Source organism: Rhinoraja longicauda, chromosome 6 (genome assembly GCF_053455715.1).
Source record: "Rhinoraja longicauda isolate Sanriku21f chromosome 6, sRhiLon1.1, whole genome shotgun sequence".
NCBI classification, from domain to species: domain Eukaryota; kingdom Metazoa; phylum Chordata; class Chondrichthyes; order Rajiformes; family Arhynchobatidae; genus Rhinoraja; species Rhinoraja longicauda.
The window spans coordinates 30,022,351-30,037,317 of record NC_135958.1 but is presented as its reverse complement, the minus strand read 5'-3'; the positions used below and the strand labels follow the sequence as shown (position 1 = coordinate 30,037,317).

Below are 14,967 nucleotides of genomic sequence, written 5' to 3'. Positions count from 1 at the left end.
CAGAAAAGGGATGATTTTCAGTATGGGGTAAACTCTGTATCTTAAACCCGCAGTATTTAATTCTGCGGTACTTAGAGTTAGTCGAAAACAGCAGAGAAACAGAGAACACTGTTTGATTTTAACTAATAACAAAACAGCATGCAATAGATTTTTTTTCTCCAAAAAAACGTCCACAACGCCACTCTAACATAAGGCAAATAAAAACAACGCTGATTTATTGTGGGGTTTTTTTCAGATAAATACAGCAATTAAGATCAACTGAACTCGGAAAAGGAAGTGTTATTAAAACAACCACTACAATCCTCTCATCTGAAGGAGCGCTCACGGCATCTAAGGTCACCAATAATAAACCGTCACTTCTTTTTTTTAAAAAAGAGATCTCGAGGTTTAGAAAAATACTATGCATCCAATAAATTAGTTCTTTGGTTCTAAACGGAGCAAATATATCGTTGATAATAACGTAATAAAAATTACACTGTACAAAGCACACGGCTATAAAACTGAGGTTGAGTAACAGTTACGCTTTTGGCACTTTACAAAGGCTGGGAACAATAAAATCGACATCCAGTGAACGGAACTAAAATATATTAAATGGCTCTGTAACGTCGCCTCCATAGAAAATCGTACAATTTACATCAAATATAACGTCGCATCAACACCAGACAAAACGTCAGGAAAGGAGAAAAAAAAGCATTTAAAATGGAACGATGTTGTTAAACAAATACTGCACAGACAGAACAGAACACGTATCTCTAGAATATTGGTCTATTAAACAGTTTTAAACCCTACACTTGGCACTTGCCGTTTGGCTAACTTTTAATTATTCAAGTAGGCTCCCCTTGGTTTTTTTAAAAAAGAATTTTAAGCAAAGGCTGATTTTTGAGGTCTCAAAATCCTCAAACACACTAACTACAAATCGACAACTCGTTTGGCCACTCGCACCACAGTTTGGAAAGTCACAGTCAATATTTTATATGCAGCTTTAAGATGCGAATGCTGCTTTGTTTTCATTCCCAAATATAGACTTTTTTTTTGGTAAAGATAGATAGGTTGGTTTCTAAATCAATACTTATTGCAGTCGTAGGCGTATGGGCCTGAATGACGGTATACTGACGGTGTTGATCGATAAGGAATTTGACAGCTTGTGTTCCCGCTCACCTGATGGTCATTGAGGGCTGAACTCTCAATGCCGAGTCGGTGGGAGTTGAACATCTCCCGGACATTGGGGAAAGTCTGGTGCTGCCCTCCGAATGTGTGGCCGGGGAGGTGATTGAGATCTGCCCCGTGGTTCATGTACCAGGAAGCCACTTGTCCAGCGCTCCCGGGCTGCTGATGGTGACTCGAGGTTAGGACTCCTTCCTGAGCCGTGCTAAGGTTCATGGCGTTGAGCGAGGAGCTGGTACTGACAGAATGATCTGAGATAGCATCCTCTAAGGTGGTGGGCACCAACATGTGGCTGTTCCTGTCCCCCGCGTACAGACTCATGGTTCTCATACTACAATGGTAACTTCCATTCGAGTCTAGATTTTGACTGCACGCCGGGCTGTAGATGGATTGTGGCGTCTGAGGATAATTCACCGGCAAAGAGGAAACCATATCAGTCCTACTCGCGGCCACAGCCACCGGGTTCAGATCTCCATGAGGAGATGTCCTTAATGTCATAATATTTTCCACGCTGAAGCCGGACAGGCTGTTGTTTGGAGGATTGTGGTCAGGGATGGAACTTTCTGTGGAAACAGACGGCGTGGAAGCAACACTTCTAGGGCTGTCTTGCATCATACTGTTGTTGTCCGGGCTCTCTAAGCTCTCGACTTTGGTGATGACAGGCATGCCGGGGGACACGGCTTCTTTTTTGACTACCACCTTTTTACCCATATTGTCCTTGGCGGTGTCGCTCGGCGAAACGGAGTTCTGGACGCCTTTTTGGTCTTTCTGCTGACGGTCTCGCTCTTCCTTGTCCCTCATCGCGTCCTTTTTCTTAAATCTCCTCCTTCTCCGCAAAAAGCTGCCGTTCTCAAACATGTTGTACGAATCGGGATCCAGCGACCAGTAGCTCCCTTTACCTGGCTTTTTATCATCCCGCGGCACTTTAACAAAACACTCGTTCAGAGATAAGTTGTGGCGGATGCTGTTCTGCCAACCCTGTTTATTTTCACGGTAAAATGGAAAGCGATCCATGATAAACTGATATATCCCATTGAGAGTAATTTTCTTATCAGGCGCGTTCTGGATTGCCATGGTTATGAGGGCGATGTAGCTGTATGGAGGCTTCACCAGGTCTTTGGGAGCCGGCTGTTGGTGGTGATGGTAAGGTCCGTAAGTTCTCGCCATACCTGAAGTATATTGATCATGTCCCGAATACACGCTCATCGGGGTGGGCATGTTGCCATAGCTGCCAGCGGCTCGGTAATAATTTTGGTCGTTGAGATAAGGCACGACTCCGAGAGCATTGGGGTCTGACACCGGGTAACGCGCCTGCATCGTCGATGTTAACACGGGTGGGCTTTGAATGCGCCACAAGTTTCTGCTTGCAACTAGATTTTAGTTATATATCTTTATTGATTGAAGGCGTGGGTCCAATTTTAGTCCTTGATTAAGAGCGCGCCCGTAGATAGTCCTAAAGGTTTTGGGAAGTTTCAAAAACTTTCAGGCGAACGAGGTTTTTACGGCAGGCAGGCTCCACCTCTTCTGCAAACTTTAAACCAATCCACGCGGGAGCTGGGGATAGTTACTACATATCCGCGCACGTAGGTGGCGTCATTTAAATTGAAACAGGTTTCACTGAAAATTTAAAAAAAACAAAGTTAAGCATTGTAAATAGTTTATGTATTAGGCGAGAATAGAATTTCTCGCACATGCATTTGAATCTTAATCGGAATGTAATAAGTCACAAAGATTTTTGATTAAATGTAATTCATTGTATTGCCTTCCCATACTTACCTGGCACATGAGATTGACCATTTCCACCGAAATTCCACAGGTTCCCTCCGCAAGGACAAAACCAACTGCGATTTTATTTTAAAAATATATATAAAATTGTATTTTTTTTGTCCCTGACTCTAAAAGCCGATTTCTGGCGCGGTCTGGCTTGGGCGAGTGGATTCAGCACAAACAGTTCACGCCGTTGTAACTATTTTCATTAGAAATTAATTCAAGTTAGCTGATTAATAAAGTACGTGATCTGAGAAGGTGCTCGCTCTGACATCCCTCCTCAAGCAGCCGGGGCAAGGTTTGACATATTCTTGTTGGAAAAAAAAATCATGGTTATTTAATTTATTGTGAGGGCACCAAATCAAATATTCAGGGACAGTGTATGAAATGATTACAGGGGGAAAATCAGGGGATCGACCTCTGCAGTAAATTTGTCTTAACAAATAATTCGCAGCGGTGCTGATGGAGGCGCATGGTGTGACTGACTGGTCAGTTTGCCACCAAAAGGATAAACAAAGGGATGTGTGAAAAGCGGATCTGATTGCAAAGGCACGATAACCGTATTTTGATTACTTTTTAAATTAAATCAAGAACACAAGCAAATACTTACTCAGGCAGTATATTGCATTGTAAAATAGAAAGATACATTTTAATTACAACTGTCAATTCCAATATAGAGCGAGGATCAGATAAATCAGAACTCTTGTCTAAACTTATTCCTGTTGTAAACTGATATAAAAAACAAAATCTGCCTCTAGTCCAAAAGCATTGTGTGTGCTTTCTATTAAATATTAAGCATGGCTACTTGACTAGTTCAAAATCAAATCATATATCATATAAATCATAAACGCGCGGGCTCTTTAATACCGCAATGCGTGGACTTCAAGTACCCAACGCTAAAGTTTTATTTTACCATCTGACCGCTTTATCTTACAGATTGAGTTTGCACAAAACAGCGTGTCCAGCTGAGTAGTAATCACGCCGATAATTGACAAACGTGCTGTGGCCCCCGTGAAGTCTGGTGGAGTCTGATAACACATTCTTTTATATTCTGTCCGGTTATTTTTTGAATTGCTCTTTATCTGCAGAAAGCTTCCCCCAAACACGTACCAATGAAACAACTTCCAGAATTATTTGCCTTTAAGATTATAAAAAATAAGTTTCACACTTGAACAACTCAAATAAAGCTTGGTTTCAAGAGCCAAGCCAATTGGATGTCGAATTATTAGGTCAGACGGGAAACATGGGGTCTTATTTTTAGCTGCAAAGCAAAGAAAAAAAACAAAATTGTGACAATTAATCAATAATTAACAATCAGAATATATATTCTGATTGTTAATTAATGATTAATTGTCACAATTATGTTTTTCCCTTTGCTTTACCGCTGAAAATAAGACCCCATGTTTCCGGACTGACCATGGGCAATCAGTGCCGCGTACAAGTTGTTATAATATTGTTCGAATGGTTGAAGAAAAAACCGAAATTGGTTCAATGATATTCATTTACACGGAAAAGATCTTACTACTTCATTTGCCAGTGCCATTGTCATAAAGTGTCCTAATATTTTTCCGTTGCACGGTTCACAGCTTGTATTAACACTGTCGGCAAGAAAGTGTCGAGAATTATGAAGAATGACTGATCAAGTGAAAAAATCGATGGCCTAAAATTAATTGAACGACGAATGACAAGAAAATTGAAAAGATGAAAATGAAATGCGTTTACCTATATGGGGGGGAAACTAAAAACATTTAGGTAAGGAGATTATTGAAAAGCGGGGTGTGCGGTAAACGTTTGGAAATTTACATGAAATATCGGGAATCATTCTCCACAGAGATTATGAACATCGACCTACCTAACTGGGGCGATGCAGGATGCAAATGGATACATTTCTGCCTTAGTGCAGAGATTTTATTCCGTGGGATAGACTGACATGCTTATCTGAATAAGGGTTTCAATTGTGAATGGCTTACCTCACTCCACAATCCTAGACGGGGCTCACTATATTTTTGTGTTAAACTGTCATTGCAGTCTGAGTAAAACTGACACCTTTAAATCCATCAACAACTATTATGCCCCCACGTTTTATTATGTCTATGCTGATCCTAATGTCTACACCAATTGAAAGATGCAGAGTTCGGTAGCTGTAAACAGCAACTTGTCGCTAAAGTCTTCAGTAGCAGGGTCTACGTGTAGATAAGGTCAGATTTTCCCTTGACTTGGACCCTGACTGTTGCTATTGCGCCTAGACTCTTTGCCAAGCCAACAATAGCAGTAATAGCAAATTCCCCCCCTCACAGCGCCCTTTTCCCCTTAATAAATTAATGCACTGAAATTTTACAGAGGCAATTGTTTTCTCATTGCGGATATAGGTTAGAAATCAATTTTCACACGTACCTATAAAAGTGAAGGTCCCATTGGCAGAATTTAGTGTTCTGCTCAAGGATTCCGTATTTTCAAAAGATAGACTTTCTTTAAAAAAGAAGCCTATGTTGTGTAATAATGTTAATAACTAAAACTTCAATTCATTACCAATGACGGCGAGAATCACTGGAGTTGTATTAGGGCGATTAAATTAATTCCCACTAAGGCGTTATCTCCCGAGTTTGGCACTGGACTAAATCGACAGTCTAACGTTGTGCAAGTTAGTGCTTTATCCGCCGCCAGTGCAAATAGCAAGGAAGTTTTAACGAGAACACCGACTGGTTCTGATCGCTTCTTTTTACTTGTTCGTTCATTCTCTATTTATTGCTGCCCTCTAGTGACAATATTTGTTAATGCAAGTTTGGGATTTTCATATTTCAAGCAAACCCCTAATTTCTACCTTCACCTGTATTGAACAGCATAAACTAAATTATTAATTTTCTACTTCTTAATTAGTTTTCGTTGAATATGGTTATACTTAACCATGAGGTTAATCCGATTGATTTAATCCAGGCGTGTAGAATTAATACCATAATCGATTTGACATGAAACGCAATCTTTTAAATCTGAAATTGATCGGAAAAAAATATTATCCTAGCGAAATGTTATTTTACATATTACCCATGCACAACAAAATATCCGTCTGGTGATTCTGTCAGCTTGAAAGATAAATAGTTCGGGCGAAAAAATACATGGATAGTGATCATATAATAATCTGTATCAAGTCGTCCGTTATTGGTCCATAAATCGACAGGGAATTAAGATTTACTTATTGAGAATGTTATATTGAAAAGGCGGTGGAGGCGACGGACCGGTGTTGTCTGAACGGTATTGAGAATTCTGATGTTTCTACAATTTTCCTAAATTGATGCATAAGTCGAAAAGAACAAGGACACCTTGGATTCGCCTGGGATTTAGCTTCAATCATACTTGTTAAAGGGGTAACATTATATCGTAGAAACCGAGTGTCAATGCAAGAGCAATGCCCAGTAATAATAGTAACCGATTTATTAAAAAATACCCGAACATATACAAATGCGGTTCGCTGCCTGATTTATTATTCCCAAAGCCACAGAGAGTATTTTTAATTGCATTGTCCATCGAATTTTGTATGCATTTTAACGGAGGCTGTTCCACTTTTGTTTTCTCTTTAATGATTTCGTAACGCGGACTTGTCTGATAATTGAGACGACGAGCAAATTAAATGACCGCTACTCTACCGTCAAATGCGAGAAAGTGCTAAGGTAGAGAGAAGGCAAAAGGATGTGGGTTCAATTATCCCGCTGTTGGATTTGTTCATGCATTCGTCTGTTCGATTGTTTGAGCGCTGAAGTGCGACTTTTTTAAATTTGAATGTTTGTTTGTTTTTAAATAATACGTGCCCCGAAAATGTGGACGGAAATAACTAGCAGAACCCAGCAAGCAGACTTCTTCTGGGGTCCCGTAATGGGTGCATACATGCGTGTACAGTACAGTGAAAGTAGCGTGCTGGTTGGTGAACGGTGTGCACACTACGAGTGGCGGTGCCACTTGGAACATCATTTATTTTTAAGCAAACGGTTCCTAATCAAAATTGAACAAACTATTGTGTGCAAGTCCTTTGGTAAGTATCAAAATTTTGCAGTTTTGAACCCAGATGCAGTCCTGATTCAATCAGGTGAATGTGGGAGCGAGAGGTGGGATGTATAACACGGTGATCACAACTCCCCCAGCTAATCTTACATCGCTTCATATCGAATGGATTAGCGTGATACAGAGCGCTAGGCGCCGGACGGCTCTTCAGATCAAAAGATGCACCAACGATAATGGGGCGAGGGGATAATAGAAACATCATTGCAATGGGGCAGTTTGGCAAATCATCGATTTGAACCCTTATTGTATTGTTGCTTGAGAGATCTGGCACGCGAAATAAATAAAACTCTGCATTCACTGTGAGTTTGTGTGTGTGTGTGTGTGTGTGTGAGTTTGTGTGTGTGTGTGTGCGCGCTCTTTCTCAAATAAGCTTTAATTTTAAACATGTTATTATCGGGTAAACTGCTTAACTGTTTGTTTAATTATCAGAGCTGAATATTTGTCCATCGCACCCTCGTGTTTATTATGAAGAGCTACTTTCATGGGATTTATAAGCTTTTTCATATTTCCGAATAGACTCGTCCACAACCCTTTTATTTGAAGAGAGACCCCCACTTTATTCCTCAAAAAGGAAATGGGAACATTAATCTTTAGATTGCAGAATAATAATCTCTAATTGCAGATTCCATTGTAAATAAAATTTATGACTGCGCTGCAGGAAGGGGGAGAGAAGATTTACTGCGGAAGGTGAAAAGGATTTTTGAAAGAGCCTGAATCGTTAAAAAGAAGGGGATGGAGCCACTGATGAGAAGATAGCGATTTTCAAGTACACGGAGAGCAAGAATAGCTCGGCAGGAAACTACCCACTTGCTCAGTATCCCCTTGCCTCCAGCCATGCAGTCCAAACTTTATATATTTTCCGTTCCACTGACTTGGAGGGGAGGCTACGAATGGGGGCGGGGTGTTGATGCACATAGCTTGAAATTTGACTGGGAAACGACATTGTTTTTCGAACACATCATCAAAACCTATTTTAGAATCAACAGGCCAGTCAGTAATTTAAGGGGTTCTAGGCAAGATATGCATGATGTGCAATAATTGCAAAGTTAGTTACATGTCACTTTTTGCAAGCGTTTTTGACTGGATTTTTTTTTCATGTCAGTTAGGATTCAAGACAAGTTAACAATGTTACCTTTGTTTCTCATAAAATATTTTCCTAAAAGGAAGAATATTCACTGAGCCATAAAGTTAAAGCACATTTCACTATACATCAGTGATTGTAAAGTGAGCTTTGGAATATCTCAAGGAAATTGTTAAGTGAGTGTAAGCTTCTTGCAAATTCAATTGCAAGTCGATTAAAAACAACAGCCTTCAATTTGAGTAGTGTTTGGTCCGTGCCAATGTTACCCAATGCTCCAAGGGCATTGACCAGAAATGTCACAAATCCATGTTCTCCTGAGATGCTGCCTGATCCGCTGAGTTACTCCAGCACTGTGTCCTTTTCTAGTAAACTATTATCTGCAATTCCTTGGGTCTACATTTTGCCCAATGCTATTATGTGTTTGATACCTCTCCAAAAAAACAGGAACAGATCAGCCAATAGGCCCTTTGGATCTACTTTGCATACAATAAGATTATGGCGGATTCAATCCTGTCTCAGTACCACTCGCCACTCCCCCATACCATTTGACTCCCTTGTGGTTCCTATAAATTATATGTACTATTGATTTTACTGACGTAAATATAATTTGCTTATATTTTAGTTTTTTTTAGATACAGCGTGGAAACAGGCCCTTTGACCTACAGAGTCCACACTGACCAATAATCATTCATACATTGGTTCTATCCGGGGACAATTTACAGAAGCCAATTAACCTACAAACCTGCACGCCTTTGGAATGTGAGAGGAAGCCGGAGCACCTGGAGGAAACCCATGCGGTCACAGGGAGAACGTGCAAACTCCATACAGACAGCACCCGTAATCAGGCTTGAACCCAGGTCTCTGACGCTGTAAGGCAGCAACTCTATCACTACGCCACTGTGCTGCCCCCATATCATCAATGTAGAAATCACAATCCTTTTTCTGAGCTCACTCTCGTGGATTTATGTAACGAATAATAGGTAAAACAAAGGTCAGAAACTGACGTGAAAGCATTTCCATTCTCTATTCCATGTATTGATTTGTTGATTCTCCAAGGCAGTGAAGGTTCATCAAACAGAAATAAATCATTTACAGAGCACATTTCAGGGTTCCAATGTGTCCCAAGGCAGTTCACAACATATCAAATATTTCTTAAGTGTAATCACTGATGTAATGTAGGATGTTCAGCCAACATTTTTAGCACATTCCCAGAAATAGCAATGTTAAAATGACCAGATAACATGATTTCCTTGGTGATGTTCCCTTGCTATGGCAAAATCTGTTTTGGTTGTAACATATAATTGCTACTGTATGTCAAAATGGACTCTAAAGCATAATGGACAATGTCAGATGACTGAAGTTCTCCAAATTTATGTTTTAAACATTTAACAAAAGCTTATTACAACATGGGAAATGAAAATTAATTGCTGCAAGTTATTCAGAGGAGTACTTCATGCTACATCACTGATCAAAAATTATATAGAATATCCCCCCAAGAGTTCTGAGCACCAAGAAATCAAATAACTGTAACTATCATAGCTACTAATACTCTGTATGGCAAATATTAACAGAATGGACTTGAAGTTATATAGTGCATTTCATAATTTTCTGTTGTCCTCGTTAAGGCGGCACAGTGATGCAGTGGTAAGTTGGTGCTTTACACCGCCAGAGACCTGGGATTGATCTTGACTATGGGTGCAGACTGTACAGAGTTTGTACGTTCTCTCTGTAACCACATGTGTTTTCTCCTGGTGCTCCAGTTTTCTCCCACACTCCAAGGTTTGCAGATTTATTGGCTTCTGTAAACTGTAAATTGTTCCTAGCGTGTAGGATAGTGCTAGTGTACGGGGATCACTGGTTGGCACGGACTCGGTAGGTCAATGCAATTTACCACCAATTAAGTAATACTGTGGAATAGATGCTGTTAAAACATACAAGGCACAGCAATCTACCAGAAACAGCAGTATGAACAATGACCAGATATATTGGCTTCCTGAGTGACCTGAGCTGAGTGAAATAGTATTATTGGCTTAACTACAGGTAAAATCTTTGAGGGGTTTTTGCAGTAAACTTGCATAAGTTCATTTCTACGTATCCAGCCTCACTCTTGATATTATTATCCAATAATAATTAATGTAAGATAAAACGTTATTTGTAATATAAGAAAGTTATTTGTTTAATAGACTTCCCAACCTCAAGGTTGGTCAATGTGACATTAACGTCATAAAACCAATTATAAAATTGGACAAAAAAGTCTAATATATTTTCCTAATGTCTCTTGTGAAAGGACCATGCAGAATTTATGGGGAAAATAAATAAAATCTTGGGTTGAATTTATGTGTTTGACTTGTTGTGTTCCAATTGCTACAGAGGATGCAGGAAATGGCTAATAAGGGAACAGTTATATATTTATGTCCAAAATGACTTTGCGTAAAGAACTTTGAAGGCTGTTGCTTCATAATTAAACCCTCTTTCCTTCAATCAAAAACTTCTTCTTCCTCTTAATTTTTATTAAGCCAAGCCACAGGGTAGGGAGGGAGAGTATGTGGTTGAACTCAGTTGCTCAAATGATTATTTATCTATATATTTCTAAGGTTTTTGCTTTTTTATAAGACAAGGAGTGAAACATTGGGTTAGTTTCATGCAAAATAGTTTTCATTGCTAACCTTCTTCCTCCAACTGATACAAATAAGTGTTTTTTGGTTCTTTGCAGCCTTTTTTTTTCTTCGTTTCAATTTGTCACTTTCCACTCAGTTACATAAGCAATTTCCACAGAAAATAATACAGCTGACAGCAAAGTGCATGGAACATTAGTGTTTTGTTCTTGTCGTGGCTTCCAATTATTATATAAAGTGTATATTTTTCTTAACAATTATTTACTCTCTTGAGCAAACTCTTTAAGGATTATGAGTTTTACAAAATATCTCCAACTTCAATAAACAAGTAACTAAAGTAGGAACAGCTGATTCCATTCAGACTAGACTGCTCCCTCTTCTGACATGGAATTCTCTCCATAACCATGCTATCAGGCTGTGTGCAGACTCTTGACTACTTCTGCAGTGCACATTACTCTTTAACATTGCTCTTGCAAAGGAAAGACAACAGTCACAAATAATGATACAGTGGAAGTAGTTTTAGTTTTCTGGTGTTTATTTTTAGCTTTTAGTGATTAGTTTTAGAGATACAGTACGGATTTCGGCCCACCGAGTCCGCACCGACCAGCACACTACCCTAGACATACCAGGGACAATATTTACAATTTTACACCAAGTCAATTAACCTACAAACCTGTACGTCTTTGGAGTGTGGGAGGAAACCAAAGATCTTGGTGAAAACCCACGCAGATCACGGCGAGAACATACAAACTTCGTACAGCCAAGCACCCATAGTCAGGTTCAAACCCGGGTCTCTGGCGCTGTAAGGCAGTAGCTCTACCGCTACACCACCATTCTACCCCTAATGTATACATCTAAAAGTAAAGCCTAAAAGTATGCTTCCATCAGAAAAGAGGTTTTGTGAATCTCAAGGAATATGGGAGAGATTTAGTAGCAATTACAAAAGCTTTTGGTTCAGTTATTGGGAGCAAGACAGTGGCAAAGCTAGTCGAGATGTTGGCCCACAGCTCCAGAGACCAAGGTTCAACTGCGATCTCAGATTCTGAGATCAGTAAATTGTTATTTAAAATGATGATGGGCATAGATAGTGGATCGTCAGAGTCTTTTTCCGAGGATAGAAATTTAAAATACTAAAGGGCACAGGCTTAAGGGGAGAGGGGAAATGTTTAAAGTAGATTAATGAGGCAAGTTTTTTTAACACACAGGATGATAGGTGCCTGGAACATGGTGCTGGAGAAAGTGGTAGAAGCAGGTACAATACTCGCTGGAATTTAGAAGACTGAGGGGGGATCTTATAGAAACATATAAAATTCTTAAGGGGTTGGAGAGGCTAGATGCGGGAAGATTGTTCCCGATGTTGGGGGAGTCCAGAACCAGGGGTCACAGCTTAAGGATAAGGGGGAAGTCTTTTAGAACCGAGATGAGAAAACATTTCTTCACACAGAGAGTGGTGAGTCTGTGGAATTCTCTGCCACAGAAGGTATTTGAGGCCAGTTCATTGGCTATATTTAAGAGGGAGTTAGATGTGGCCCTTTTTGCTAAAGGGATCAGGAGGTATGGAGAGAAGGCAGGTACAGGCTACTGAGCTGGATGATCAGCGATGATCATATTGAATGGCGGTGCAGGCTCGAAGGGCCGAATGGCCTACTCCTGCACCTATTTTCTATGTTTCTATGTTTCTATAACAACATTTAAGAAGTATTTAGACAGACATATGAGCAGGCAGGGAAGAGATTGATATGGGATTAGTTCAAATCAATTTCATGTTAGGTGCAAACATGGTGGCTGAAGGGCCTGTTCCTGTGCTGTACTGTTGTTTGTCTGTGTGGAGTTTGTATGTTCTCCATGTGAGCATGTAGTTTTTCTCCAGGTGCTCTGGTTTCCTTGCACATCCCAAAGGTGTGTGGGTTTGTAAGTTAGTTAGCCACTGTAATTGCCCTTAGTGTTTAGATGTGCTGTAGAATCTGGGGGAGGGGGGATGAGGAAAATGTGATGACATGGTGAACTTTCAATTCCTTCAAGCGATCTTGTGCTGTGGTCAGGTCATGTGAGTGATTCCCATACTACGGGGGTGGCAATGTAGGCAGAGGCATGCATGGTAGACAACCAGTGATGAAATAATCAGTGGCAAAGTTTCAGAGAAAAAAAGACACCTTTCTTCAGACTGAGGTTTCAGATATTCAGAGCACTGAAAATTGAGGCTGGTGGAAACTGTGTGCAGGACATCAATGTGAGAATGGAGATCTTTTCATAGATAGTGTGCTGTAAGATTTCCTTGACTGTTCGGTGGAGGTTGTAGGCAACACTGAACAGATGGAGATGGAATATGCTGGAATCTGGAGCAACAATCTGCAGGATGAACTCAGTTGGTCAAGCAATATCAGAAGGACGTAGAGTGGCAAGCCAGAGTTGAGATTGCAGGACTACTGGCAAAGATTTTTGTATCGTCAATAGCCAGGTATCAGGTACCAGAGGACTGGAAGGTACCTATTGTTCTGCCTTCATTTCAGAAAGAGTGCAAGGAAAACTCTGGGCCTTACTTCAATAGTAAACTATTGGAGGGGATCCGAAGAGACTGGATTTACATGCATTTAGAAAGGCAAGGGCTGATTAGGGATAGTCAGCATGGCTTTGTGTGTGAGAATTCATGCTTTGGCAAGTTTGTGATGACAATAAAATGTGGAGCATTGTTACCTACAATTACAATGGGATGTTGATCAATTGGTCAGAAGGGCTGAGGAATTGCAGATGACCTTTAATTCAGATAAATGTGAGATGCTGCATTGAGGTAGGACAAACCAGGGCAGGACCTATACAGTAAACAGTAGTTTCCTGAAGAATATTGTAGAACAGAGAGACTTAGGGGTGAATATAAGAAAATAACTGCAGATGCTGGTACAAATCAAAGGTATTTATTCACAAAATGCTGGAGTAACTCAGCAGGTCAGGCAGCATCTCAGGAGAGAAGGAATGGGTGACGTTTCGGGTCGAGACCCTTCTTCAGACTGATGTCAGGGGGGCGGGACCAAGGAAGGATATAGGTGGAGACAGGAAGACAGTGGGAGATCTGGGAAGGGGGAGGGGAGGAGAGGGACAGAGGAACTATCTAAAGTTGGAGAAGTCGATGTTCATACCACTGGGCTGCAAGCTGCCCAGGCGAAATATGAGGTGCTGTTCCTCCAATTTCTGGTGGGCCTCACTATGGCACTGGAGGAGGCCCATGACAGAGAGGTCAGACTGGGAATAGGAGGGGGATTTGAAGTGCTCGGCCACCGGGAGACCAGATTGGCCAACGCGGACCGAGCGCAGGTGTTGAGCGAAACGATCGCCGAGCCTGCGCTTGGTTTCGCCAATGTAAATAAGTTGACATCTGGAGCAGCGGATGCAATAGATGAGGTTGGAGAAGGTGCAGGTGAACCTCTGTCTCACCTGGAATGGTGAAGGTACATAGCTCCATGAAAGTGCCAACACAGGTGGGCAAGGTGATGAAGAAGGCACTTGGGATGCTTGCCTTCATTGTTCAGTGTATTCAGTACAGGCATTGACACATCATGTTACAGCCTTATAAGCCATTGGTAAGGCAACAATTGGAGTACTATGTACAGTTTTAGTAGCCTGCTATAGAAAGGATGTCATTAAATAGGAAAATTTGTGTGAATGTTACTGGGTCTGGAGCGTTTGAGTTATAATGTTCGGTCTATTTTCCATGGATTGCAGGAAGCTAAGTGGTGACCTTGTAGAGATATGTAAAATGATGAGGGGCGTAGGTATGGTGAATAGCCAGTTTTTTCCCCAGAGCAGGGGAGTCTAAAACTAGAAGGCATAGGTTTAAATTGAGGTTTAAAAGGGTCCTGAGGGGCAACTTTTTCACACAGAGAGTGGTGGGTATATGGAACAAGCTGCTAGAGGAAGTGGTTAAGCTGGGTACAATTGTGACATTTAAGTGATACTTGGACAGGTACATGGATAGGAAAGGGTTGGAGAGATATGGGCCAGGCATAGGTAAGTGGGACTAGCTCAGTTAGGCAACTTGGGTTGGCATAGTCGAGTTGGGCTGAAGGGCCCGTTTCTGCGCTCTACAGCTCTATGAGTTTCGGAGGGCCAATTTCACCCAGAAATAACTGATCACAATCTAACACATGTTAAATCACTTTCATATTTAGTTTGTTCATAAAGAATATCAATTGGATCCAATTTACTCTGCTACATTGTGCCAAAACAGACGGGTGTTTTAATTAACTACAAATTTATGCAGTCTGCAGTATAATTCCAACCCACCATAAAGTA

General features: G+C 40.8%; 1 protein-coding gene across 1 annotated transcript; it reads right to left on the bottom strand.

Moving 5' to 3' along the window:
- Nucleotides 1-213: 213 nt before the first annotated feature.
- On the bottom strand, nucleotides 214-4,995 carry LOC144594852 (forkhead box protein C2-like). Its single transcript, XM_078401765.1, has 2 exons — nucleotides 4,902-4,995; nucleotides 214-2,781 (listed from the first exon to the last, which is right to left on the bottom strand). Exon 2 carries the CDS (start codon nucleotides 2,479-2,481, stop codon nucleotides 1,063-1,065), a length of 1,419 nt encoding a protein of 472 aa, XP_078257891.1. The 5' UTR covers nucleotides 2,482-2,781; nucleotides 4,902-4,995; the 3' UTR covers nucleotides 214-1,062.
- Nucleotides 4,996-14,967: the final 9,972 nt, after the last annotated feature.

Coding starts and splice junctions, on each gene's coding strand:
- LOC144594852 (XM_078401765.1), bottom strand. CDS start 2,481: ATGCAGGCGCGTTACCCGGTGTCAGACCCCAATGCTCTCGGAGTCGTG.